This window comes from Geospiza fortis, unplaced genomic scaffold (assembly GCF_000277835.1).
Source record: "Geospiza fortis unplaced genomic scaffold, GeoFor_1.0 scaffold173, whole genome shotgun sequence".
NCBI lineage: Eukaryota > Metazoa > Chordata > Aves > Passeriformes > Thraupidae > Geospiza > Geospiza fortis.
Window position 1 is genome coordinate 531,612 of NW_005054334.1, and position 27,329 is coordinate 558,940.

The 27,329-nt window shown below is 38.9% G+C and overlaps 1 protein-coding gene across 1 annotated transcript in view; it reads left to right on the plus strand.

Annotated features, from left to right (window-relative positions):
* The window catches only part of RFX4 (regulatory factor X4), an 88,021-nt gene that overhangs the window by 51,772 nt on the left and 8,920 nt on the right, over window positions 1-27,329 (plus strand). Inside the window, exons 8-17 of the mRNA XM_014307339.2 lie at window positions 1-147; window positions 2,123-2,223; window positions 4,028-4,086; window positions 5,559-5,703; window positions 8,973-9,067; window positions 10,497-10,614; window positions 15,201-15,320; window positions 16,521-16,682; window positions 23,421-23,583; window positions 25,955-26,093. The exon at window positions 1-147 is cut by the window's left edge and continues 15 nt beyond it. Coding sequence (XP_014162814.2) covers window positions 1-147; window positions 2,123-2,223; window positions 4,028-4,086; window positions 5,559-5,703; window positions 8,973-9,067; window positions 10,497-10,614; window positions 15,201-15,320; window positions 16,521-16,682; window positions 23,421-23,583; window positions 25,955-26,093 — 1,249 coding nt within the window. The remainder of the gene's footprint in view (window positions 148-2,122; window positions 2,224-4,027; window positions 4,087-5,558; window positions 5,704-8,972; window positions 9,068-10,496; window positions 10,615-15,200; window positions 15,321-16,520; window positions 16,683-23,420; window positions 23,584-25,954; window positions 26,094-27,329) is intronic.

The window sequence follows — 27,329 nt, forward strand, 5'->3', positions numbered from 1 at the left end:
GCACTTTTGGCAAGGGATGCCTCCTCATATGCTGCCCGTACTGGGTTCTTCAACTGTAGTGAATATAGTGGGAGTTTGTGACTCAATTCTGTACAAGGCAATTTCTGGAGTTTTGATGCCAACGGTACTACAAGCCTTACCTGACAGGTAACTGACCCCTTCCAGCTCAGCTGTCTTTGTTATATTCCTTTTCTTCGAGAATGACACCCGTTCTCAGAGAGCTGCTTGCTGCCACCCATTTTCTGACTTTAAATCACAGTGTCATTTGAAAGGAGTTGAAGAGCTTACATGTTCCTGAAAAGATGTTCAGATTTTGACAAGACTTGTATTACGAAGGACTTGGAGGGTTGGGGGTTTTTATGTAATGAAGGATACCACCTTCTTTTTGGTTTCTTAATGTTCAGCTAAACCCAAACTGAATTCACTATTCCAATCCATGTAGTAGATTTCAGCTGGTCTCCTTCTACCCGGAGTTCATGTGAGTCCAAGAATTCTTGTTCATAGAGGTAAAGCAGGTCAGAGATCAATAATCCACAGCAAAAAAGTGTAATCGCTGAGTGTAGTCAACATGTTCTCCCCTCTGGTTTTACTTGTGTGCTCATCAGGAAGCCATCTTTTTCTAAATAGTCTTGTACACTTTTAATATTATTTGACTGATGTGTTCTTGACATGGAGTAACTTGTTAAGAATATTGCTCGAGTAGATTTTTAATGGTACTGCGTGTTTAGCCCTTAAGATTTTAAAGTTTCTCTAATCAAGGAAAATGTTTTCACAACATTGTTCTGCTCTTCTATGTGCATTTCATGACTGCTAAAGTGAAAGTATTTTACACAAGACATCTGGTATAAGCATAGGCTGTTCTTGATAAGACATGTACATTACAGGCTTTGCCCCTCACCCCTCCAAATCTATTTCATTGGAAGGATTAAACAGAACAGCAGTCCTTTTCTCAAGCTGCTTAGCTCTTTCATAGCAAATAAGGAGAGACTTGAGTGTGAATATAGACTTTTGTAATGCATATAAAGGGCCAGATTGTGGCTATTAAGCCATAGCCTGCACTGGAGGGGGTGAAGAAGGGTCTCATTGCAATGGAAGCTCCTGAAGGAAATCTTGCTGACTCAGCCAGAATCCTCCGAGATACTTCCTGGGAACAAATTCTGGCTATCCAGAAAAGGCACTTTTTAGTGAGCCTAGCAGTTGTCATCCATCCTCTGTTCTCTTTGGGTGTTTCTGTGGAGCAGAGCAGGCTGATGACCATGTTTATTTTACTACCTTGTTGTCTGTGCAGTGTGCTAGGAGTATAAACAGAAAAAGCTTCTTGGTTGAAAGGGCAAAGTTCCTTGTATCTTTTCTCTCTCATTTGTGCATTTCTAACATAGCTACAGGCAGTGTAGCTTTGTCTGTCAGAGCCAACTCTTAGGATCCTCTGCACAACACTCTGCAACTGTTCCTGGAAACTGTCATTTTTTACTGAGGATTCCAATGAGAAGGGCAGAATGAGCTGCCTACCAAGTTTAATAGGAAACGATGGAACCATCAGGAAATGGCAGCAAGAAAGAAGAGAGAAATTTCACTTGTCTGGGAAAGTTCCAGTCCTGTGAAGGGCTAAGCAGGCAGGTCCTGCTCTACCTCCAGTTCCTCCACTTGTTTGGGCTTGGCCTGAAAATTCCTCCCCACCACTATCATCACCCACTAACTGGCTCTGGCCTGCAGCAGAATTACCTGTTGCTCTACTTGAATATCCCCTTGTACATGTGTATAAATGTGGACATGACTGTGAGCTGAAATCCAAGCTTTGATTTATTGTCTTCTTTAAACAGTTGTGAATTCATATTTGTGGAGAGTGGGAATGATTTTATTTAAAATAAAAATGCTGTTTGTAAGTATCAAAGCAATTGCTGAACAGAGATGGGAGGTTTTGACCATGGTGATAAATTTTGCCTTTCTTGCAAAAGTTGTCAGAAGTTTCAGAAATTTTTCTTCATCCCTACAAACCAAAATATATTAGCAACTGCATAATAATGAGTTGTAAATAAATCACTCATGGTCTTCACATGTTCACAGCTTTTACAGTGCAATGCTCAGAGTAAACACAGTGTGATGTTGTGATTTCTTTTTTCAGTTTGACGCAGGTGATCCGAAAGTTTGCAAAGCAACTGGATGAATGGCTGAAAGTAGCTCTCCATGATTTACCAGAAAACCTACGAAATATCAAATTTGAATGTATGTATTACTCAATCTCTCTCCTGTTAAACTGGGAAGGATAATGTTTATTGATCACAAATTAATTGGAAGTGAAACTAGTGTTCTTTCAGGAATTAAAACCTGTCATCATTATAAATCTTGCATTCACTTAGAATCTCCACTTGTTAATGAGAACCAATCTCATTTAGTGAAATGAGGCACTGCTCAAAATGAGAATTTATTTTCCTTTCTTGTGGATTCTGATAAAAAATTAATTTTGTTGATAGTAAGCAAACATTAAGGATGATACTAGGTAAGGAAAATTATTAAACAAACCCTTAGGCTAGCAAAATTTGAATACAGCTTGAGGCCCTTGCTCAAAAAAGTGCCAGAGTTAGAAATGAAGGAGATCAAATTACCCTGTCACCACAGGAAAGGGCACTAGTCCTTTTCAAACGTGCTTTGTAGATGCCTGCAGTGCACATCACCTATTGATAAAGCCTGCTTTATTTCACAGCTCTCAATTCTTTGCCTTTCATGAGCACTAAATTCCACACCACAAAGTTAAAGGGAAAAAAAAACTAATTTAGGAGAAGGATTAACTATTTTGATCAGCGTGGAAAATTAGGTGAATATGTTACTGAGAACAGTCAGGATGGAAGTTGGAACAACTAATTTCAGGGTGTTTTGAACTGTTTACTAATTTGTTTTAAAAATTAAACAAAGTCTGAGGTGCAGATATGCTTTACCTCATCTTTTTTCAGTTCAAAAATATCAAGAATCTTCAACAGCAAAATCTTTGCCAATCTTACAGGCAGACAGAGAGAGATGGACAGTGCACTCTCTAGTCATTCTCAATCCTTATTTTTTTAACTGCCTTTATGCACAGTATGGAGGGAAAGCTTACTCTGTGACCACATATAACATCTCTTTGGATAGATCTGCAAGTATAGTCCTTTTGATACAAGGAAAATACTGTGTGCACCCTGCCTTTTACATGAGACCTTGTTGCTTCTGCAGCTGTTTCCTCCTCATCGGAATTTGTGATAGGGTACACAGCCAGTGGAGCTACTGACACAAGGAACTGCAAGCTTTGGTCATTTTTGCACTTCCCAAGGCACTGATTTCAGACAAAGAAATGCACAATATCACATTTTAAAAGCTCATTTTCCAAGAATAGGAAATATCTTAACACAAGGTCCATATCACTTGCAAACAAAGAGCTAAACTGGGAAAGAGGACTGGGAAGTACCTCCTGGACCATTTCAGCCCATAATGTATTAGTATGTAATGCAAATTGTTTTCAGAAATTTTGATCAAATTCTACCTGAAACTGGATCAGAGTTTAGCCCCTACTAGTCCAGTCAAAAGGCTCCTCCAAAACTTAATTGCATGAAGATTTAGCAATCTTTTCTCATTTCCACATATAGCATAGCTATTGTTGTTTTATGTGCACTTATTCTTGCACCAACATTTTTCTTTCTGTTAAACAGTTCTTTCTGTTCTCTAGCTCCTTTGTGTAGCAAGAGAAAATTTGCTATGCTGAACAAGCAAAACTTTTCCATGGTCCTCTGTTTCTCTTGTCATGTCATTATTCACAGCATCTATAAATAACTGTTTGTAATATGCCTCTGTAAAATTTATTGGGCATCCAGATTTAAGGGTTTAGGTCAAGGTTTAAGTTAAAGCTGGGCTAGCTGAGTGCATTTCATGTAGCCACAATTTTGTATAGAAAACTGGATATATATTTTTTTTGTTGTTGTTCTTGTTTAATTTAATACTTTCTGAAGTAATTATTCTTATTTAGCACAGTATGTAAATATGTATCTCTTCTTTCCTGCAGTGTCCAGAAGATTCTCACAAATACTACGGCGACAGACATCACTAAATCATCTCTGCCAAGTAAGTATTTCAGTTACCCAGGTTTGAAGAATGCCCTTTTTACTGACTTTTCAAATAATTTTATGAGTTGACAGGTTGGACTTTATTCAGAGGAGGAGATCACATTAGCAGTTTGTCTCTAGCTTTTCTAGACAACTGGCAACCCCTGATCACTAAATTCAGCAGGGTATTTTCATGAAACAAAATTATTATTTGATTTGAAGAGACGGTTTATTTCCAAGAAATTAATGAGAGACATTCCATTGATTTCAGAGCTGCTTGTATTAGGCCAGTTGCAAAGCAAGAAAAAGTTCTACATGCCCAGCAATACATTCCAAGTCTAATTGTATGTTATAAATGAAATGCAAATTAGTAAAAGGGGAAACAGCTTAACTGGGTTTTAAATAGACTTGTTCTTGTAACCACAGCAAGTGAATATAGAAGCTGCTCCAAAGTGTTTGGTTTTTCCCAGTTTACGCCAGAATTGCCTGTAAAAAGTCATGAAGTCAAATTCTGTGTAGTATAAAAAGGGAGAGACTGCATTGAATTAATTAATGTTTCATGCATTCATTGGAGGGGATAGGTTTTTTCCTGTCACCTAAAAGCTCCACTTTTGGAAGGTGTATCCAAAACCCCAGGTTAACCCTGTGAGGGGTGAAGCCCACAAAAAGAAGCTCTAGGGAAATAAAAAAGACTCCTGCAAGGAATTTTATAGGTTTCTTCTGCCATTATTTTAGTAGTGGAGACAGAGATACTTGAGCTACCTTTCCCCAAATACCATAGATCATCACTGCACCCTGGAGGTCCATAGCCATTCAGAGGAAATCAAGATAAAGAAACCACAACATTCTGCATCAAACCTGGGATCAAATCTCTTAGGTGAAGAACTCTTCAAGTGCATCACTCCCTTGGGGAAGCTGATAACCTTGCATCTCTGCTTAACTTACAGAGATCTGTGTATATGACCATGGCCTTGTGTCACTTCCTTTGTGTCACTCTGTCCATCCTCCTCATTACCAGCAGCAGATCCCTGTCTCAACCAGCCAAGACATGGACCTGATGAGGAGGTCTCATAACCTTTTCATCTGGCTGAGGGAAGAATGAGAGTCTTCATAGATTGGGAGAGGAGAGGGTACAAACCTGAATGGGGTTTGTTTGGTATTGGTTTGATTTTTTTTGTTCTGAAGCTTGAAATGAAAACCAGCAGAGCTGTTAGAAATTGAGGGATCTAGCAATGGCAGCATCAGATTAGTGTTGCTCATTAGGGTTTGTGGTGGATGCAGTCAAAATACTTGCAGTTGATTAAAGTAGGCAAAATGACTGAAGACTTCTCTTGTTAGAGGGCCCTGTAATATCCATAAGACTTCAATTTGGTGGGTGGGGGTCCATGAGGAGAATCAACTTAGCACAGCTAAGGAAGCGTAAAAGGGGATAAAGCCTATTTTTTAACCTAATAAAGCATGAACTAATGAATAGATTGGATTGGATTACAGGCATCAAGAACAGTGATCCACAGTGCAGACATCACATTTCAAATGCTGGAGGACTGGAGGAATGTGGATCTGAATAGCATTACCAAACAAACCCTCTATACTATGGAGGACTCACGGGAGGAACACAGAAAACTCATCATACAATGTAAGAGCAGAATCTTCAAATAAAGCCAGGTGAACTTGGCTTCCTGCTACAAAGCTCAGAGAAAGTAATGCTGGTTTTACAGCCATTGGTTTGCTTGGAGACTTAAGATAAATATAGAGACATTTACCAAAATGTAAGGCAAATCCTGTCAAGGTCTTATGTTTTGCGGCAAAGATCTGGGCACCGTTCCTTGATGCATTCCTTTCTAGTACCCAGAACAGACAATGGCACAAAACTAGCACCCAAATTCGGGAGGATTTTTTCCACGAAGCCGAGCAAACTAAATCTATGAGTCAACCATTGAAGGTGTGAGTCCAATCTTTCCTGCTGTAGAATTGCAGGAGAATTGTCTTTTGAATTACTTTAACACTTAAGTGGCTGTGCATTTGAGTCCCTTGTAAACTTGTTTATAAAAAGCTCCTTTTTACACAATGTCTTCATAATCAAGAGCATTTGGTGGGATAAGCTTTTGCCCTGAACTATTATGACCAAATAGACGTCCATATCAGACAAGCTCATTGGATAATTTAGCTTCTGTCTAGTATAGTGAAGGGTATGGACTTGAAAATGACTTTGGAGATATTGGCAAATTTGTTTTACAATTAAAGGCCTTTTGCAAATACAAAACATTCCTTTCATCATGCAGCAAGTGTTATATAGTTATAAGACCAGGTGTAACCCGAAGCACACTGAGTTTTGTTATTTTGAGGCAACAGAGCTTTGTCTTTAACATCCTTCACATAACCTCACTTCCTGTGAACCCGCCTGTTGTATTGCCATCTCCCTCCTGAGGAGGACCAGTCATCTTTTACCCAGAATCTGCCTGAACAGGGCCCAACCCAGGCAACCACTTGCGGAAGCCCAGCAAGGGTAGGTTTGCTAGTGAGGTAACTTTCAGGGAGTGGCTAGGAAGACAAGGGGTGACACCTTCACATGTACCCTGGACCCTACAAGGTTGACTTTGGCAGTCATCCCAGTGTGTTAACACTTGAATTCTTCTCCTTTGTTCAGGGATGGGCCTTGCATTCTCTGCTAGCTCTGTTTTCCAGGGAGAGGTTCTTGGTATTCTTTTCTCCCTTTCTTAACCCTTGACTCATTTCATAGCCCTCTTCCCTTTTGAGGAGATAGGAACTCGACATGGCAGCAAAGGAGGTAGCATGCAGTGAGACTGAAGTCCAAAAGCTGAGTAAATCCTTCTGTCATCTGTTAAGTTTTCAAGATCTATCCAGCATCCTACCACAGGCAAAAAAATGTTTTCAAAGTTATACTCCCTAGTAGCAGCAACATTTTGGTTGCCATTCAGAACATCCTGAATGTTTAAGGAATCTTCTTGTGTATGTGCTATTAGCGTAATAAAACCAAACAGAATTTTCCTCAATGTTGTTGGATTTGTGCAAGTTTTCCTGTATTTTAGGCCTATATAGTCCAATAAGACGTTATTCGGAAATGGTAAGCTAATATCTCATAAGATGGGATGCCAATGAGGTGCTCAGATACACATCTGAGAATATTCCAGAACTTAGATTTTTTACCCCCAATTTTGATGTTTATCTACTTGACCAAAGATTTTTTCACTCTGCCTTGGATGACTTATATGGCACCAATTTAAGGCCTATTTTCATACTCTTGTTACTAGTAATCAAGGAAGTACAATTTCAGCTACTATAACTAGGCAAAAAAAAACCCCCAGGTTTATAAACCTATAAACAAACTGATGGAGAAACAGAGAAAAATCACTGGGTATAAGAGAACCTCTTCCCTGTTCTGCTGGACTACCTACCTCTGACATGATTTCTGCTTTATTCCCTTATTCTTAGATCCTGTTGAGGTATTTTTAACAATCACTAAAGGCTAAACATCTAATTTTCTCAAATAGATTGTTGTACACAGTTGCATTGCTCCAGCAGCAAAGCAGGCAACTGATTTGTTTTTCTGCTCTTGCTCCCCTCTTTGCACAGCATATGAATTACTTCATCTGTTGTATCAGGCAGTTTTTGTCCAGCCAAATACTCAGGTAAGGAGACAACATTTAGATTTCTCTGTGACCCTGTTCTGAATAAAGGGAGGTTGCCCATTCAATAGGAGAATGAAAGAAGAAAAGGGTGGCACAAACATAATTTCCCTTCTTCCTCAATTAATGTTTCTGGTAACTCAGCCTTTCCAAGTCTCAGTTAAACTAAGTTGTAGTCAGGTGTTTAGCCAGTGCATTCCGGCTCATCCTTCTAGTCCAACAGAATCAGGGAGGTGTTCTTTGCATTATTTTTGGATAGCCTCTCTGGCTCATTTCCTTAGCTATCATTTCTACACTTTGCCTCCTCCACCCCCTTCACTATCTTTCCTATGGAGTGAAATTCCTTCCTCCTGTTATTTATAATTAGTTGTAAATGGAATTGCTTAGCGCACTGAAGTCATCCTGTAACACAGCAGGTAGAAAGTATCTTTCATCTTGACCTACTGGGCCTTTCATAGTAGCTGAGTTGAAGAATTAGTTTGTTAAGGTGTCAATGCACATGATTCTTTGTCTTCCAGCCATTGGTTCTCATATGTAAATGAGACTTGAAGTTTTAAGGACTGCAGTTGAATGACTTTTTAACTTTTTGTATTGAAATATATTAATATGTGTACTTGGAAAAGGCCAAAAAGTATACAGGTTGCCTTTTGCAACTCTTCTTCATAATAAGTAGAGTATTTCTGCACTGATAGCAATTTGTTTTGAAGAAGAAGTTTGTGGACATTCTGTGTGTGTGTGTCTGGCATTGCAAATAGATGATTTGCGGCAGTTAAATCATGTTTTTGCAACTAAAGCATTATACAGATGAGCGCCCTATCAACAATACTCATTCACTTGGTGCCTAGAAGATTCTTTATGCATTTCTAAATCAATTTCATGCATGACATTTTTTCATCACTGGGGTCAGGGCCTAGTTTCTCACTCTTCATAGAGAACACCATAAACATTTCACTTCTGGGCACACCAGACAACTTAAATAAAGCCCACTAATTTTAAAAAATAGGTTCTGTTTGGCTTGCATTAAAAAAAACTTTCAATGACTGCGTCACTTTCAGTAGAAACAAAGTAAGAGACCCAGCAAACTTTTTGGGTCAGTACCAGGAAAGATGCATTTGTTTCAGTTAAGTAATCTATTATAAAAAAAACACAGTAAACTTGTGATTCTTTTGGCAGCCTTTTGTGATTTGTTTTTCTTTTGTTTGAAACAGAATCAGAGTTCTAAGGTGGGCTTTTTTGTTTGTTTTGTTTTGTGTGCCAGTGTATCAGGAGTTTGATCACCTTTTGGAGGAGCAGTCCCCCATTGAGTCATACATCGAGTGGCTGGATTCCATGGTGGACAGATGTGTTGTAAAGGTTGGTAAGGAGGAGTGAGTCACTCATGTGCATTATGATCTCTATTCAGATAATACATTTTTAGAAAAAGTAAAATTAATAACAAAAAAAAAAGGAGTTGGTAATGAGCAGGACTAAAGCAGTAGTGGCCAAAATCTCACCAGTTTTCATGGAGAATTGCTCACATTCACGATTTTGCCCTATTCTGCTCTTGTTTATTTTATTCCAAAAGATGGTATTCAAAAATGAACAGGGTTGAGGTTTCCAATCAAATCAATATTTCCAGGGATATGGAGAGTCATCCTAGTGGTATAGTGCAAAGAAAAACATAACCTGGCCTTTTAAGATTTTAATGAACAGGATATTTAAGCTAGCTAATTCATCTATATACAATCAAATGTGAGAATGAAAGTCTACATTACCATTCAGTCAAGGACACATTTATGTTCCTTTTGAACTGATATGGAATACCAAAGTGTTGTATTTTCTTTTCATTAAAGCACATGCAGAAACCTGCTAACAAAGGTTTAAAACATATTTTCAAAAATTATCCAGCATCACCATAATTTTACATAGAGTATGAAAATGTATAACTGACTATTTTACCTTCCGTTACTTCTATGTATTAGGATGTTCTGTTAGAATTTAAACTCTTCATTCCCGTTGTTAGGGCTCTGAAGTAAAACCAAAACAAACCAAAATATGCTGCCTCTCTCTCTCTCTGCTGCAAAATAGACATATAGGAAACAAATAATTATCCAGATTACTTGAAATACTTTGATTGTTTTGGGGAACTTCTTTTCTAGTCAGTGGAATGCAATTTGTAATTCAGGCCAGAGCTGTTAATTTTAATTAAGAACTTGACATGAATTGTAGTAAATGAATTTTAGTAGCTGATTGGGTTAATCTAATATTTTAACTCACATATGGCTATAATAAATATATTTTTGAAAAGTTAATGCCTAAAGTGTGCTTTCTGGAAAATAGTTCTCCTAGTAAAATGACTAAGCAAATTCACAAAAATAAAAATGAGAAGGAACAAAAAACTTTATATTCAATATTAAACCTCATTTGAAATAATAATATAAATTTGCAGTGTAGATCAAAGATTGATTATAAATTGCTTCGTTGACAAGGAAGTGAGAAGGAACATGTTATGGATAGGTTAAGATGAAGATCAGAGCAATTTTTTGCAGTCCTTTTATCATGTATAAAGGAGATCCAGTCTTGAATAATACTTTATTGTTTCCTCTTTCTGAAGGTTGTCCATGGTTATAAAGTGGTTTTCTGTTTAAGGACGCTTTTCTAATTTGTAGTGTGTATTTTAATGTGAGGATGATGGTAAGTAATTTTTCAGTATAAAAGGAGAAGGTGGATATATGCATCATTCAGCTGTTTTGCTGGTAGAAATAAAAGTTTCTCCATGTCAGACACATCTCTCTTCTTGCAGGTAGCTGCCAAGAGACAAGGCTCTTTGAAGAAAGTAGCTCAGCAGTTTCTCCTGATGTGGTCCTGTTTTGGCACTCGAGTGATCCGGGACATGACTTTGCACAGTGCACCCAGCTTTGGTACTTGGATTTTGTTACAATAATTGCATGCCACAGTCAAAAAAATCTCTATGCCAGCTTGTAATGTACATTTTAAGTGAAAACATAATCAGTTTTCACACGTCCAGTGCTCAACTAAAACTTAGGTTGGAGCTATTGACATTTGGAAATAACGCTCAGACAGATGTTTGTCTGCAAGCTGCAGCCAGGGGAGATGAAAATGTTGCTACTTCCTCCTGTTTGCTGTTAGGAGCTGCAGGGATCAGTCACATGGCAGCTGGGGGAGTCCATTACAGGAGCATTCCCTAATGCACTTCAGTGCAAAGTGAGCCTGCTTACCCAAACCACTCTGGCCACGTGTTGAGCCAAGAGAGATGACTTTGTGCTGAAGTGGATGAAAAGCTCTCCACTGAAACACTTTGCCAGCTCTCCTCTTAAAGGACATAGCATTTGAAACTGGTCTTTGCAATGTGAGTGTGCTTCTATAACCTGAAGAGGGTCTCTTCCATTTCTTAAGAAGTCAGTTAGGATGAAAAAATAGATATTTACTTTTTAAATGAAAAATCTTGTGGTTTTTCCACCCTGTTTGAAAGGGGGCTTTGTCCTCAGATACAAAAAGTTCAGATTAAAATCAGTTAAAAGCAAGAATGACTCGACTGGTGTGCCATGAGTGTGAGCATTTAGTCACTTGGGACCAGACTTTGTATGAGGGATGCTTTTTACAAATGTACATTTGTCTGAATATGTTTCTAGAAAGATCAATAAAGAATGGTGTTATATGGGTACTGCAAGGTTTTCTGTTGGCTGAGCTTTGGTGTCCTTTATGCTTTTAGAACCATCTAATATTATAAATTTTGAAACGGTCAGTGAGATACAATATGATATTTTTAATATGTTTTATATATTTATAATACATGTACTATTCATTTTTATAACATGTTTATATTTTAACCTGAAACTACTTTCATTTCCATTGTAAAAGAGTTTTCCAAACAGGTGTTAAGGACATCAGGATAGTGAGCATCCCCAAGGTGATTATACTTTTCAGCAAAAACCACAAACCTGTTCAGGTGCAATGCTAGTGGAGGCAGGAGGAGTCCTGAAGTTTTGAATATCAAAACCCTATCCTTATCCTATCAGGCAGAAGCCTGGGTTATCCCTACACAAGTGCCATAAATTTTATTTAGCTATGGACACAAATTTATAATAATCTACATTAATGATGCTATTCTTTCACTGCAAAGCCATTTAACATATTGTTTGTGAATTAGAGTTGAGCAAGTTCCAAAAGAATAACCCCTGAATGTAAAAAGCTCAGAGCTAGATGGCAGAAACTTTCCTGCACCTAATTTATACAGTTCTTTCTTGATTTTCAGAATTATTTATATATTAAGTGAGTTCTATGGAGAGAAACAAAGACTGATTTACTGTTCTAAATATTTACATATAATATACCTTTGCTCTTAACTTAGATAAAAAGTTTTGCATTTTTACTGCATTGGGAACTGTTTCAGTGGACTGATTTTTAATTATGTTTTCTACCTTAAACAATATGTAGACTCAGATGCTCACAGTGTAATTTTTTTTTAAAGTGAAATAATGTCTTAGATGATTGGATCTTTACTATGTACAGGACATGTTTGGATCTTTACTATCTGCAGGATATTGTTACCTTTGAAATAGATGATTCCAAAATCTGATTGAAGGAAGTGGTAATACCTGGCACTGGAGTGACTAGCACAAAGATTTGATCTGCAAAACTTTTAAGCATGGTGACATGGGCAGGCTGAAACAATCTCTGGCAGAAAAGAAAAGCTACTCTCTCTTTTTCCTCTTTTTGCCTGCCTCCCTCCCTCCTTGCCTCCCTCTTTTCTGCATATGCATATCAAAGGCACAGTTGGTGGCAATGTTTGGGTAATACACCCAGTGTATAAAGTAACTAATTAGTAATAGAAACTCCATTATTTTCTCCAGATCTGGAAATTTCACTGTTGTTTTGCTACTTACACATAATTGCTGTATCTCTTAATAGATGCTGATACTTACTGTGCCTTAGTTGGGCATTGCCAAGATTTCTGTTAACCCCTGAAAATTAGAGCCAAATGCTATTTATTGTTGTAACTACAGTCTCTTGAATGACTTCTTACCTTTTCCTAAAGAGGTCATTGATTTGCTTACAACAGTATCCATTTCTGTACTTAAATATAGACTTGAAAGAACCCAACAGTTTCATGTGAGAAACCGTAGCTTGCAAACACAGAATAAATTATGGTACATTGTGCTGAATAGCCATTCACTGTGAGGCTGAAATGCATGACCTGATATCAGTTTCACTCTATAGCTTTTACATTTCATTCAACTTACTCAAAAATATAAAAATATTGCATTCATTGCACTCAGTACCAAAACTTTGTTTGTGTGGTGTCTTTCACACAAATTCTGGGCTCAAAAAACTCTATGCAGAGCTTAAAAAGACACAGTGGGAGAAATAATAGGAGAGGAAGAGAGAAATTCAAAAGAGTGACAAGGGCACTGGAGTGTTTTTAAATGCTGCATTCACTATTGCCAACCCCAAGTCTTCAAAATAAAGCGTTAGACCCCCCCCCAAAAAGACATTTTTTAAAATAGCAGATCTTGGGTTCTTGTTGTTTGCTTGCTAGCACTACAGTGTTTGGAGTTTGCACTTTCTAATATTTTTATGAAAATACAAGCAACTTTCCTTTTTTTTTAAATAAAGGGTGAGAAAGGAGTTTGATGGAAAATAGTAAACACCCTCAGCTTTATACCACTACATGAAGTTTGCCAGCATTTTGGCCTGTTTTTCTTACTTTGAAGTTACTTCTCAGTAGTAACTGCACTAGAGTCAATAGAAACTTTCCACTGAAAAACTGTAAAGTCGAGACAAGAGTGAGCATTTTGTGGAGATTCTTGAAAGTCTAGGTTTCAACTGGGGAAATCCTATGTCAGTAACAAGGTGCTCAGCCATGTCTGCTGTCTTTATTGCATCACTAAATCAAATAGGACTTCACTCAACAAGATTTGGAGCCCAAAGGATTTTTAAAAACAAGTTCTCTGCAGTAAAGTGAAGATCCCCACTTTTTACCCTTGAAAGTCTAGGGAAACCTGTTACCATTTTGATCTGCTTAGTCACATGAAACAAAGAACTGGATGCTTCAGGTTCACCAGCAGCCAGATTTCCTGCCCATGGCAGAAGTGTTGCAGTCAGGTGTGTCCTGTTTCTGTGCTGCCTTTCCCAAGAGCACAGGGGCACATGTTCACGTCCCAGGGTGTGCGTCCAGCTCATACCAGTGACAAAAAAAACCATGCAGGCATGGAGGGAGAGAATGAAACACAAAGACCATCAGGGTCACAAAGAAAAAGAGTGTACTCAGAGTTACTCTGAAAGCTGAACTGCCAGCTAGAATTGAATAAGGGTATTGGTCTTTCAAACCACTTCTGCCCTACAGCAACATGTTTGAATATATTAGTTGGAGTAGGGTTAGTTGTGCTTCATTGTGATAAAAGCTAATATCTCAAGATAAACCTAACTTTCCTGTGAAGAAACCAGTCATTATGAAATTCAATTTAATTTGAAACTTGTTTGATCTTTTCCCCATGAAAGTATTCCTCCTCAAATGCAATAATGGAATTTCCAAAGGAATACCTCTACATGAGGTATTCTGGGGGGATTTTTGTCTGGCAGTAGTTGATTCTTGTTTCTATCTCAGATGATGACTTTTCTCTGATTTAAGCTAGCTGCTGGAGGAGCTATTCTTTTAACCTCACTGTACTTTACTTGTCAGAGTTACTTAGTGACCTAAATGAACATGTGTTAAATACTCTGTGCAAGTCTAAATGAACAAATGAGCTTTAAAAAACCAAACCCATTGTATAAAGTCCTGTCTGGAACTACTAGAGGTACTTAATGTCATGGAGTCTATTGCATAAATTGAACAAACTCCACCTTGATACTTGTCAGTGTCCCCCTGCTGATGGGTGTTAGCCCTTTCAGGAGGGCACAGCACAATATCTCAGCTCTGATGTTTTGCTTCTCTTACTTTCCCCCCCAAAATGTATCTGTGATCTCTTCTTACACATATTTTTTTTTTTCTTGTGATTTGTGATCTAGGGCAAACATTTCTTCACCATCTCTGATACATATGCTTTATAAATTATGGGAAGCAACTCACCTCCTTTCTGTGCAGGTAGTTCAGAAAATTCATACCAGGATGTGTTACTAAGGCAGCCAGTTTGAGATTCTACTTCTGACAGAAAATGATACATCCTTTAAACAGTAGGAAACAATTCTACTGTAGTGCAATTGGTAAAAATAATCAGTGCTAATGTAGAAGAAGAATCTCTTTGAGTGGCAGCTCTCAGCTAGGTAGTCTTCTTGCACCCTAAACCACAGCTAGTTGTAGAAGCCAGTATAAATCTGGGAATGAACAGTTTGCTACTTCGACCTCTCTTACCTTGAGTAAGAGAGGTATTTCAGTACATGGAGGTGGTCTTATTCAGGGCTGTTTGTGTGGAGTACTGTAATAATTGGTTTAATGGGTGTATTGAGACAGTCAATGGCTTTTTTTGTTTGTTCACTTTATTACCAGGGTCTTTTCACCTTATTCACTTGATGTTTGATGACTACGTATTGTACCTGCTAGAATCACTCCATTGTCAGGAGAAAGCAAATGAGCTAATGAGGGCAATGAAGGGAGAAGGAAGCACAGGTGAGTCTGTTCTTTTATTCATTATTTGTTGTTTTATTCCACTGTCTTTTCTACTTTTTAGGTTAGGACATATCTTTGTCCTTATCTAACCTGCTGAGGCTTATCCAGGAGCAAAGCACTTCTATCATGATCTGAAATAAATTATTTGGGAGGCATCCCTGGTTAATTCTGAAAGAGAACTGCCTGCTTCACAATGTCATCTGGATATCTGAAAACCCATTCCTAAGCACTTATTTGGTGTTTCAGTAAGACATTTTTGTACTGAACCTTTTATCTTAGTTAATCTTTCTAAACCACCATTGAATTTCAATGGACTCAGTGTTAATAAGTTCACTGACATCAGTGGATTTGTACCAGTCTAAATAAGAGGAAGAGATAGCAGGAGTGAGAAAAGACAAATGGCAAAGCTGTTGTTTCTGCTACATTTACATTCTAAGTGCCTGTACAGAAGGAGATTTTGAGTCCTGCTCCACTCCACAATGCTTTGCCAGAACAAAAGCAAGCAGGGATTGCTTTTAGTTCTTTCTGCTCTGGGCACCCCCTTGTATGAGAGGTCCTCCGTGATCTTCTTCCATCTCCCATTAATTTTGGCACATTAACCCTCTCCGTCATCTTTGAAAGTTTTGTTCTCCATTTTAGCTGTGGCTTAATTTATCACCCTGTAGATTTATGGGAAGAAAAACATTTCAGTGATTAGGGTACTATCTTCTGTATGGTGCAAGACTTGAATTTAATTCATTGCCCTGCTATAACCTGTTGGGGTTTTGACAAACAAGCTGCTTATTCTTGCATATTTTCCACATACCTTTAGCAGCTAAAACTATCCAGAATATCTTCCATTTTAGTCAACAAAGAAAGAAGATCATGGCCCAAAGCCACAGGAATGCTCTGGAGACTCCTGTTTCTTTTAGAAACCTAATAGTACATTATAGGAGTATAACACTTAAGCTGTCCATGCACCAGTTTCCTGCCTATGCAACAGGAAAAATTGCTCTTTCCTTTAAGAGGTCTTCTGGAGGTACAATGAAGGTTGTAATGGTGAATATTATACAAGTACTTCTTTCAAAGATTTGTGGTTCCTGCTCTGTATTTCTTGAAATACACACTACAGTACCTAACTGCTTGCATTTTTTTAAAGTTTCTCAGTGTTCCTTGACACTACTTTTAGCTATGTTTGATGGGTTTTCTCTCATTCTGCAGCAGAAATACGAGAAGAAATTATTCTCAGTGAACCAGCTGCTCCAACTCCCTCCCCAGCACCATTCTCCCCAGCTAAATCTGCCACCTCCGTGGAAGTGCCCTCTGCCCCATCACCTGTCAACAACCAGTCCCCAGAGTATGGTGGCATAACAGCTACTACAGGTAGGTTGGCTTCTGGCAGATAAATTTGCTTGAGGGTGGCTTTTGCACTTGATCTCCTAAAATTGAGCCTCAGAACATGGTGTATTGGATTGCAAAATATGAGAAGCCTTCCCAAGCCAGAAATCTGTTCTCACTGTATCCATACATGATGTGCAGTCTACCAGGAAAAAGATCTAATGTTTGGATGTTTTATATGCCTGAAGGAAGCATGCCAAATATTTCAAGTTTAGTGAGGTTTGCAAAATCCAAAATCACTAGTGGTTCAGGAATTCCTAGCTGGTAAAGTGACAGATGGGAATCTTTCAACATATTTAACATTCAAATATGTTTAAATAGCTGTGCACATTTCTCTCGGGGATCTTTTACACATTGCTGACAACTTTCATCAATCGATTTTTGAGATTAGGAATTACATGTTTGAAGCCTATTTTCAGTGTTATACTCTATTATGGCAGCTGATAAGGTTGTTGTATTCTAGTGGGCCCAAAAATTTAAAAAATCTGCACTTAAGGGACAGCTTAAACTTGTGGGTAGGATTGACAATAAGCATAAAACAATAAGCATAAAACTAGCTCCTTATTTGGGCTGCATAAATGGCTAACATCCTCTGTACTCTAGAGCAAACTCATTACCTTTTGGATGTGGGTAGGACAGTCTGTCTGTATGATCAAAAGACAGTGTTCTCTTAATTCATGGAAAGACAGGCAGAAATGTGAGTGATTTTCAGAAGGCATTTCAGGCAGTGAAATTCCAGCTTTGCTGCTCCTCACTGAATAGGATGTACAATCAGAATGTGGAAACTATCACTTTTGTGATGTACCAGAAAAGTTACAAAATCTGCTTGAAAGAATGTCATAAAGTGATGATTTATCACACTAGAGAATTTGGCAGTGGCTAAAGAACTAATAAATCTTTCTGAAAAATATTTTTCTTGTTTTCAGAGGTGCCACAGGGAAGCACAATGCATGTTGTGCTTGAAAGAGATTTAAAAATATTTGTCCCTACATCACAACTTGAGATTTTTCACTGTTGGAGGCAATACAATAGTTAGGAGGGAAACAGGAAGTTATTATCCCTCAGGACAGTTAAACAAGAGACAGATGATTCCTAGACAGGGCAGGTAACCACATGGCTTCAGTCCAGGTGACAGTGGAGGTGATGAGGCTATTTGACTCTTGCTGAAACGTTGATGTTGTGTGGAACTTGATCTGTAGGCATTATGGGATGGTTGTGATGCCAGAACCAGAACTTAGTATGATGCAGCCTGTGTGCAAAAAGAAAGGACTGAAGAGAAGGGAACTGTGTGTTCTCCAGGGCCATTGACTGGAATGGAGGTCTGAGGGACCATAACTCAATGTGACTGTCATATAACAGTTAACCAAAAGCCATTTGCCCTTGTCCTGTCACTACAGGTCCTTGTAAGAAGTCCCTTTCCATCTTTCCTTTCAGGTATTGAAAGACCACAGTTGTTCCCAAACTAGAATGTTTTAGGCAAGAAAGCTACTTCTGATTATTTTAGTTCTTTTTTCCTCTGCTTTTCATTTTTAGGTGGTTTTAAAGGCTTTCATTTGTTTGAATTGCATTTTACTCTTATGGTCTGGTGCAGTCTCATTTTTGAGAGTGTGAAAATAATTTTTGTCTTGGACAAGCCAAATTAGTCAATGCAAGTAACGCTCTGGTTAACATTAAATATGAATATGTGGCTATTTGTTTTTTCTTAATTACTAATACCTCTATTTCCCATGTTCATCATGTAGATGGACTCGTTTTTGTTTGCTTTTTAGTTTGCTAAACTGTGGAATGCAGTGTTTATTCACATAAAGCAACACAAAATAACAACTGTGTCTCAACTAAAGGAAACTTTAAAATAGGAGTGCTGAGGATGTATTACACACCCTCAAACTACTTTACATACAGATCTGTGTCATTATGCAGAATATTTTGAGACAGGAACATCTGTTCTGGAAATATCACACTATTTCTTTTCTTATGTGTCTTTTATGAGGTAAATGTAAAATTCTACAAATGCTTTGCAGATCTTGAGAGCTAGTTCCATTGGTCACCATTACCTCTCAGATCCCCAATTTAGGGCATCATTAACTCTTTCTTGCTTGTGACATTAGCAATAAAAGTTAACTATTAAACTTGTATTTTAACCTTTTTTGCCTTCAGTCAGTGGTCAGTACAAAACCAGCAAATTAAACTGTTGCAATGACATGATGCTGAGCAAAAGAAAGGTAAATCCTATGTATCACTCTGTGGCATATATCATGGCACCAGTAACATTTTACTTAAAACTTTTGTTAGGTTACTAGACAGTTAAAAGTCTAATTAGCCTCCATCCTTTCTAAACTACAAAGGCCAGATTAATGATTGCTGAAACTGCAACAATATTGTAGTAAAAGTGATAGCTATATGGCTGACTATGCTGTTATATCTTAAAGCCCCTCTTAAAGCCCTGATTACTCATTTGCCAATGCAATCGTTTTTAGACAACCCAAAACGAGCTCTAAATTGTTAGTTCCTAATATCTTAGTAAAATATGGAGTTTGCTGTTCAGTTTTAAGAAATCTATGCATGAAATAAGTCATCAGGTCAGCAATGGTCATCACTGTTCTTCCAAGTCTGGGCTTATTAAAATTCTGGGAATACTGGCACAGATCTAGCCCCTCTCATATTTGTGTGTATGAGTAGAACAAATTTTTGGTTCTTTTCCTAAAGCTTCAGCTCCTGGACTCATATGAGTATTTGAGAACATCAGCTCTTGGTCAGCAATCAGAATTCAATTCTCATAGCTGCAGAGTGCAAAACTCTAAGGTTTCATTTTCAAAAGGCAATTCTTCCCTTCAAATGGAAGGGTTGGTGTTTTTCTAAAACTTTATAGGTAAAGTGATCTGTTTGTTGCCTGGGAACAGAATGGGTTTCCGACTCTGGATTTGAAGTTGACAGTACTGCTGACTGTCAGGCATAATGCACAGTGCTGGGAGTGTCTCACTGTGTCTTGGTGGTTGTTTGCTCCAGCCTAAAGCAGATATAAAATGCAGCATTGTGAAGCATCTTCTGGGTTTTCTCTGCACTGGTGTACATGATGGCATCAATGACAACAGGGCTGTTGTAAGACTAATAGCGGTTCCATTTATATTTGGCTCCTGTACAGATCAGATGGCCTCTTGGTTAGTATCCTCAAAATAACTTTTTTTTTTTAAGAGAAAAGAAAAAAAGAGTGATAATAAATGAATTTTCCTATTTTAATCAAACCCTGCATGTTCAGAACACAAAGCAGAGCAAATTGTTGCTCAATCACTATTGTTTTTGCTTCTTTCAAAAAAGCAGTTCAGTTGGGTTCAGTCATATCTAAAAGAGACTTCATTTCTTGGAGTTCAATTCTGCAACCAGCTGAGGAAATTAGTCATAAAGGACTGAGACCTAAGCAGATATTAGAAAGCTAACTATGGAAACCTTTCACACTTAACTCATTCCTCCTTTTCCACCCACCACAACATTGGTAGTTTCCTGGTTGACCTCATATGTACTTACAGTCTGCAAATCTATAGCCATCTTCCATCCTTCCTCCCTGTATTCATAGTTAGGTCACTGAAAATAATAGCATCCCTTCCACAAAGGCAAAGAGAGGTGAGGCAACTGTAGGTTCACCAGAATATTCTGAGAAAAATATTTATGCTTTCTTACTAGAATTGAATCCCAATATTGCCGGATGGAACGTGCCTGGGCTCGTCTGGCCTTGCTGCTGGACCAAGGGCAGCAGCTGAGGTGGTTTCATCTCAGAGACACCTTTGGCTAGCTGGATGCTGCAGCTGTGTGCCTGGGACAAGTCCAGGCATGCAGGCACTCAGGTTTACCTCTGCGGGAAAGGCTTTAGGCAAAGTGAAGGAAAAAGGAGTCGGGTTCTGCTGGAGGGTTTCGATCCAGAGCTTTATTCCTGGTACACAGGCCTCTGAATGCAGCAACAGCTCCAACCAAGAACCAAGAACCAAGAACCGCGTGGTTGCTGTGTCTTTTAACCCCAGGGAGAGGGGGAGGGAAGGGGTAGGGATCCCACCAACCAGGTAAGGGGGGGAAGTCTCAGGGGACAAATGACACCTGGATGCCCAATGATCCCAGGGCTGAGAGGCATCTTTTGAACTTTGCCAATCGCACGACAGCCTTGCTGGAATGCCAAGATTGACGGACAGCTCTCAGCAGGAGGCAAGGGGAGGGGAAGGGAGAGGGCAGTGGCACACCTAGGGGAAGAACCGGGATGACTGAAACAGGCTATTATATCACACTGCAACACTTTCTGTCATTCTGTAAATCCAGAGTAAAACCCAACATACTTTTGTTTCTAAACCATAACCTGCAAAAGATAGGGAGTATTCCCTCCAGTAGCTGTGTGAGGTACTACCCTCTAGTACCTCACACAATTCTTGGTTAGGAGAATTAAACAAAGAGCTCTCCGAGTGCAAGATCTACTTTCTACATTTGTTTCTGTGACATCTGGACAAGCACAAAGCTTGTTACTCTCCAACTATTTACTTTAAAGTTGAACTGAGGTGGCTGACAATTAGGTTTGAATACCAGGAGTGGCATCTCTCATCCAAGGAATTTGACTTCCCACAGGAAGCACATGAAACAACTTGCTTCCTAGACTCACTCATTTTCATCAGACTATGATAAGATCCCCGCTATTTTTCGAAAAAAGCAAAGGAGATTGTCACAGTGTCTGAGGACAGTCAAATCACTATATTTGATAAAATGCAAAGGGTCTTTTGGCTCTGTTATTACTGCTTCTTATTAGAAGTAGGAAGGTCATGAGATTTTTTGATCAATGGCCAAATTTTTTGTTGGAAAAAATAAAATCAGGTCAAAGTAAAACTTTCGTTTTATAGTGGAGCGAAAAAGTAGGAAAAAAGCCCAAATAATAATGTTACCTAAAAATAAGCATTTGGGGTTTTTTACCCTCTTTGTTGTCCTTTCCTTTCTCTTTGTTTTTGCCTTTTGCATTTAGGCCTGTTTTGAAAGAGAGTTGCAAATTTTGTTTTGGAAGATAACACTCGGAAAATATGTTGACCTTTTGAAACTGAAATGCTTCATTAAGATATTCTGTAGACAAGCTGTTGATATTTTCAAAACTCTTTTGTTTTCAAATGAAGCTCTTTGGTAACTGCATAAGTACATCTGGTCCCTTGCACCTAAACTGTATTTTTTAGTAAAGGCAGGCTTCCTTAAACATTTTCCCAACTCAAGAACCCATGAATGTTTATTTGTCCATGGCAACCGGAGCTAGCTTTTCTTCTTGGGGTCTTGGGGATCTCAGTGGTCCCCTGCATTGGGAGGAGATGAAGACAGAAAATTCGAGAGTCAGTGGCAGAAAATGCGGGCATGTGACAACAGACTTATCACAAATACTCTTGGCCATAACACATCCAAGGTTTTGTATTGTAAGAGCACCAAATCACACCCTGCTGAAGTATTTCAAGTGGACTTACCTTGCAAAGCTCAGAATGCCTTCAAGTCAGTTGCAGAATTATGCATTTCCCACCAAAAAAAAAAAAATTGCCTGATTTTGCCAAATAAAATCACACACACCTGAAGAAAATCATGCAAATTTGAAATAGGCTTTTCATTTCCCAAAGCCATGGAGTAGACCTGGGTGTACAATCACTTCCCCCTCTGAACTAAGCCCTTTCATGCTACAGGAAGTCCTAGAATCCATACTGAAAAAAACGGAGTTACCTCCTGGAATTCCTTTTAGCTGAAGAAAAAGAGTCAAGGGTGCGCAGAGACGCCCAAACCAGTGTTCTTATTGGGTTAAATTCAGTGTTCTGGTCCTCATTTGCAGGGTAATCTTAGCCAGTATGGTCATGACCTCCAGCAAGAGCTATGTTATACTGGAACAATGAATCTGTCAGCCTCCTGAGTGAAAGGGGTGTGTGCAAAGGACAAAGGTTTCTCAGCAGCTGGCTCATGAAACTGGAGTTCCTGCCTGGAAGGGATCAGGATGATTAAAAAACTCAGCACCTTCTAAGGAAAATGGAAAACCCACTTCTTTGCTTTGCTCTTCCCACAAACGCTCTACATGAATAAAACAAATTAAGCCCAGCCTTTGCTGCCACTAAAAACAAAGAAAGAAATGTTATTTGCAGGAAGGAAATGACTAGGCTATTTCTGTCTATCTACTTGCCATAATTTGGGGATCTTTGTAGTGTTGCCACTACAAGGGCTGGTACCTAGTTGGGTGGAACAGGTACAAACTGCAAAAGGATTCAAGATATTTATTTGCATAACACTATTTTTTTTCTAACCCTTCATTGTTCTGATTGTACTTCCTGCCTCAGTCCAGGCCTCAGAGCTGAGCAGGCCAGCAGTCCTCTCCATATGAGAGAGACCGCAAGGTTTGTTGCATCATGCCTGAGAAATCTTAGCATTGGTGTTCTTCCATTTCTAAGTCCTGTTCCGGGGTTTTGGTTTTTTCTGCAAAATTATTTCGACACCACACTGGAAGTCTACAGTGTGAGACATTCCAGATGCGTTTCATTCTTCTGGATCCTTGCATGCTCCAAATGATCTATATGTGTTGATATTTATGCCTCAGATACGACTGGTCTGTTCACTTCGGTCAGTGCGCTTTCCATGATCATTGCCTGTTTGCTTGTTTTCCTATAACTGTCTCAAGGCATGGCACCTCTGTGGATGACAGCCCATGTTTACTGTGTTCCTCTGGCTCCTTTCTGTCTGCAGGGGCTATGCAATCCTACACATGGTCGCTCACCTACACTGTGACAACAGCTGCTGGGTCACCTGCTGAGAATTCCCAACAGCTGCCCTGCATGAGGAGCCCACACGTACCTTCATCATCTGTCACACACCGGATACCTGTTTATCCCCACAGAGAAGAACATGGGTAAGGCACTTCCCACTGCCTTGGGTTTTCTGATGTGTTTTTGGTGGGATTTGGATGAAATTCTGCTTTAGTGTTTTTTTTAAATACAGTGAAAGCTGTTTCTTGATGTAGTTAAGTCTGTATTGCAAAGATGATGGTATCATAATTCTTTGGCTATTGTTGCTATTCTATAATTATATTATGTCTTAGTTTTATAATCTCATTTAATTCTATTCAAAACTGCAGTAGGCCTGGAGGATATTTTCTAAAAAAGAAGGCTTAAGTAGATTTCTTCTCTGATTCCTGTTTTTCTGTGCCATGTTTGAAAAAGCTAGATGTGCCTGTACCATGTGTCAGGAGAGGTAGTTCTTCTCTTTTGCTCAGCACTGCTGAGACCACATCTGGATCCAGTTCTGTGCTCCCCAGTACCAGACAGACATAGGCATACTGGAGTAAGTCCAGAAAAGGGCCACTTTAATGATGATGGTGGGACTGGACCATCTGTCATACAAAGAGAGACTGCGAAAGCTGAGGTTATTTAGCATCGGGCAGAGAGGGCTCAGGGACGGTCTTATCAGTGTGTATAAATACCTGCTGCGGGGATATAAAGAAGACAGAGACAGGTGCCTTCCAGCAGTATTTAATGACAGGACAAGCACAAATAGAAGTACGATAAATTATTTTAAAACATAAAACAAAAAAGTTGTTTTAATGTAAGTGTGATCAAACACTGGGGCAGGCTGCCCAGGAAAGCTATGGAGTTTTCATCCTTGCTGATGTACTGAGTCCAGCTGGACACAATTCTGGGCAGGCTCCTCTTATGGACCCTGCTTTGAGCAGGGGGCTTAGACTAGATAGACTCCACAGGTCCCTTCCAACCTCAGTGATTCAATAAGTACTGTTAACCTGCAGATGAAAAAATGTCCGCAGTTTGGTCATACAGACACATTATCACCATAATATTCTAATATTCTCCATCACCAAAATTTGCTCAAGGCTCTCAATTAGAACAATTACAGGTATAAATTTATGTAACATTATTTCTTCTGGAAAAACTTTGGACAGTTGCTAAAGCTCTCAGTGCTGTTTTCATTAAGCAGCATTTCTTCTGTGCCATCCTCATTTGATTCAGTGCATAACTCACAGATGTCCATAACTAACACACAAGTCATAAACTGATTAATGGAGAAGGAATAGACAATATAGCAAGATCAGCAAATGCCCAGGTGGTGCTATGATGCAAGAGGTTCAAAAGGTTTTACTGTATTCCTCAGTCTTGTTGCAAACTCATTAACTTTGCCAGAAGTGTTTTCCCAGTATGAAAGACTAAACTGTTTGGAAGGGTGTCAGTAGATTAATTTGAACCCTGCATCTTATTCCGTCTTGAATGTGATTACGTTTAGATACCTGTTTGAATGTCACTACTAAGCTCTTACTGGGAAAACCTGGTTAAGGAGAAAGGGAACATCTTTCTTATCCAGAAATATGACTGTTAGGTGGAGGCAGAAATAGAGCAGCACAGAGGTTCTGGAGCTGAGAGTATTCAAGACTTGGAACAGACCACAGTAAGACAGTGTCTATGTTATATGTGTATATATGTGAGAATTTGTTGTTTCTGCAGGTATCTCTTGCCTCTGGTGTTGGATTATGGTGATTTGAGGAAACATTTTAATCTAGGTGGATCAGCTTTTCTGAGAGACAACAAAGATTAGATGTTCACATGTTCACAAAACTGTGGAGATTGCAGAAGGTGTTCATGCATCTTCTGCTAGTGAATGGTTCAAACAATGGTGGCTAACACTGACTCAGTAGCTAAGGAAACTGCTCCCTCCTTTGCTTCTGGATGCCCCCAGGCAGGAGTTTGGGATTCAACAAAGAAAGTAGACAGGTTCTCCAACCTCACATCCCACTCCCTTATGGAGTTGGCTGTGCTAAAGCTGAACATTGTATGCTTCAGATTCAAACTAATTCACTTCTCTCCCTCCCAAAAAGGTACATCTGACTGAAGTACATGGAAGTGGGTGAACTCATTGTAGTTCTTCAAGTCAGAGCTTACCATACTTCCTCAGCCTGGATAGCAATTTCCTGGGAACATGGCATTAGATAACAATAAAAGAGAAAGACACTTTCTCCTCAGAAAGTGCAGAGCTCACTCTGCAGTTTAAAATTAGTCACAGAAACATGCTGGGTCTCTCTATTTGATGTTGTGCTGGACACACACTTTCACTAGTGGCATCTGCTTCCCATCTGAGCTGGAAAATATCTTTTTGAAAAAGATTTAAAATATCATCCTTCTATTAAAAAATAAAAAGGTATGTTTCATAAAAATTGTGGAATGATTAGTGGGAATGAATTATTGTGCATACTAAAAGTGGTTTTTGATGTATTTTAGATACACAGGAAGTTACAACTATGGTAGCTATAGCAACCAGCATCCCCATCCAATGCAGAGTCAGTATCCATCCTTACCACATGATACTGCTATTTCTGGACCACTTCACTACTCAGCTTACCATAGAAGCTCTTCACAGGTAATCTCCTTTTATTACTTGTTAATAGTTGTTATAACATTTAAAATAATTCCATTTTTAAATTTATCAGCATATTAGCTGTCTGAATCAATAAGCGGTCTAGTTATAGATGGCTCCTCTTTTTTTTTATTTTCCAATATTACCTAGGTATCTTTTCATTTCAGTGGAGATCAGAAGTAGCTTTAGATTGTCGGTATAAAGTATTGATTGTAAAATCCAGCAGTCTGGATCTGTTTCTGTTTTAAGGAGTAGCTAAAGCAAAACAAATATAACTATTTCTATGATTCTTAGGAGTTAGGAGCAGGAAAAAAGAAGAAATAAAAATATCTCTAAGAAGAAATAATATCTCTAAGAAGAAATAAAAGTGTTTTCATTTAGCTGAAGATGCAGGGGCCATAGTGAGTTCTTGTGGGGTCTCTGCTTTTGAGGATACCCATGTTTAGTAATTTGCCAAAACAGTGAGTTCTGCATATAGTTTGAATAACTTCAGGATACCACTGCAGAGGTTGTTTAATCTGTATCCTATGGTCTCCTACTAAAATGTTTAGAAATTATACCAATAACTCTTCCACCTCACAAAGCTGAGCCAGTAGGAGCCAGCACTGAGGAGGTGTGAAGATCAGATCTGGCAAGAGTTCCAAAGTAGTGCCACTGTTGGAGGGCTTTAGTACCTTAAGCAGTTGGTGCTTCCTCAGTGTAGGCAGCTGCTCTCTGGGCTCTCTGCTGGAAGTCTGGCAAAGGGCAGACACAGGCAGAAGGTGATGGCATCAGGGTATTCCACCTCCACTCACATAGTGGAAGTGGAATACCCCGATGCCATCACCCTCTACCAGAAATTTATAAAAATGTCTGAGGGACTGCCATGCTTAACTATCATCACTGGGCTGCAACAGCTTCATACCAGATGCAAATGAATTTGGTAGTGCTTTGAAACTGAGCACAAAAAAGCTGCATCTTATTCTGGTCTTCAGAATCAATCTGCCACATGACCTTAGAGGAGTTATTTCTCCTTTTTATGCTTAATTTTCCCTAGCTGTAAGATAAGAATCATGGTATTGATCTCCTTAAAGCTTTTTGAGACCTGTACAAGCGCAAGATGTTCATTTGGAGCAACAATGGCTTAGGGAAAGGACAAGCTACAACTTCTCATCCATTTGTGTAGCACCTGGTCTATCAGACTACATGAGGTGCCTGGCTTTGTCTGAGGGTTTTTGCAGCTGCTCTATCTTCAGCAGG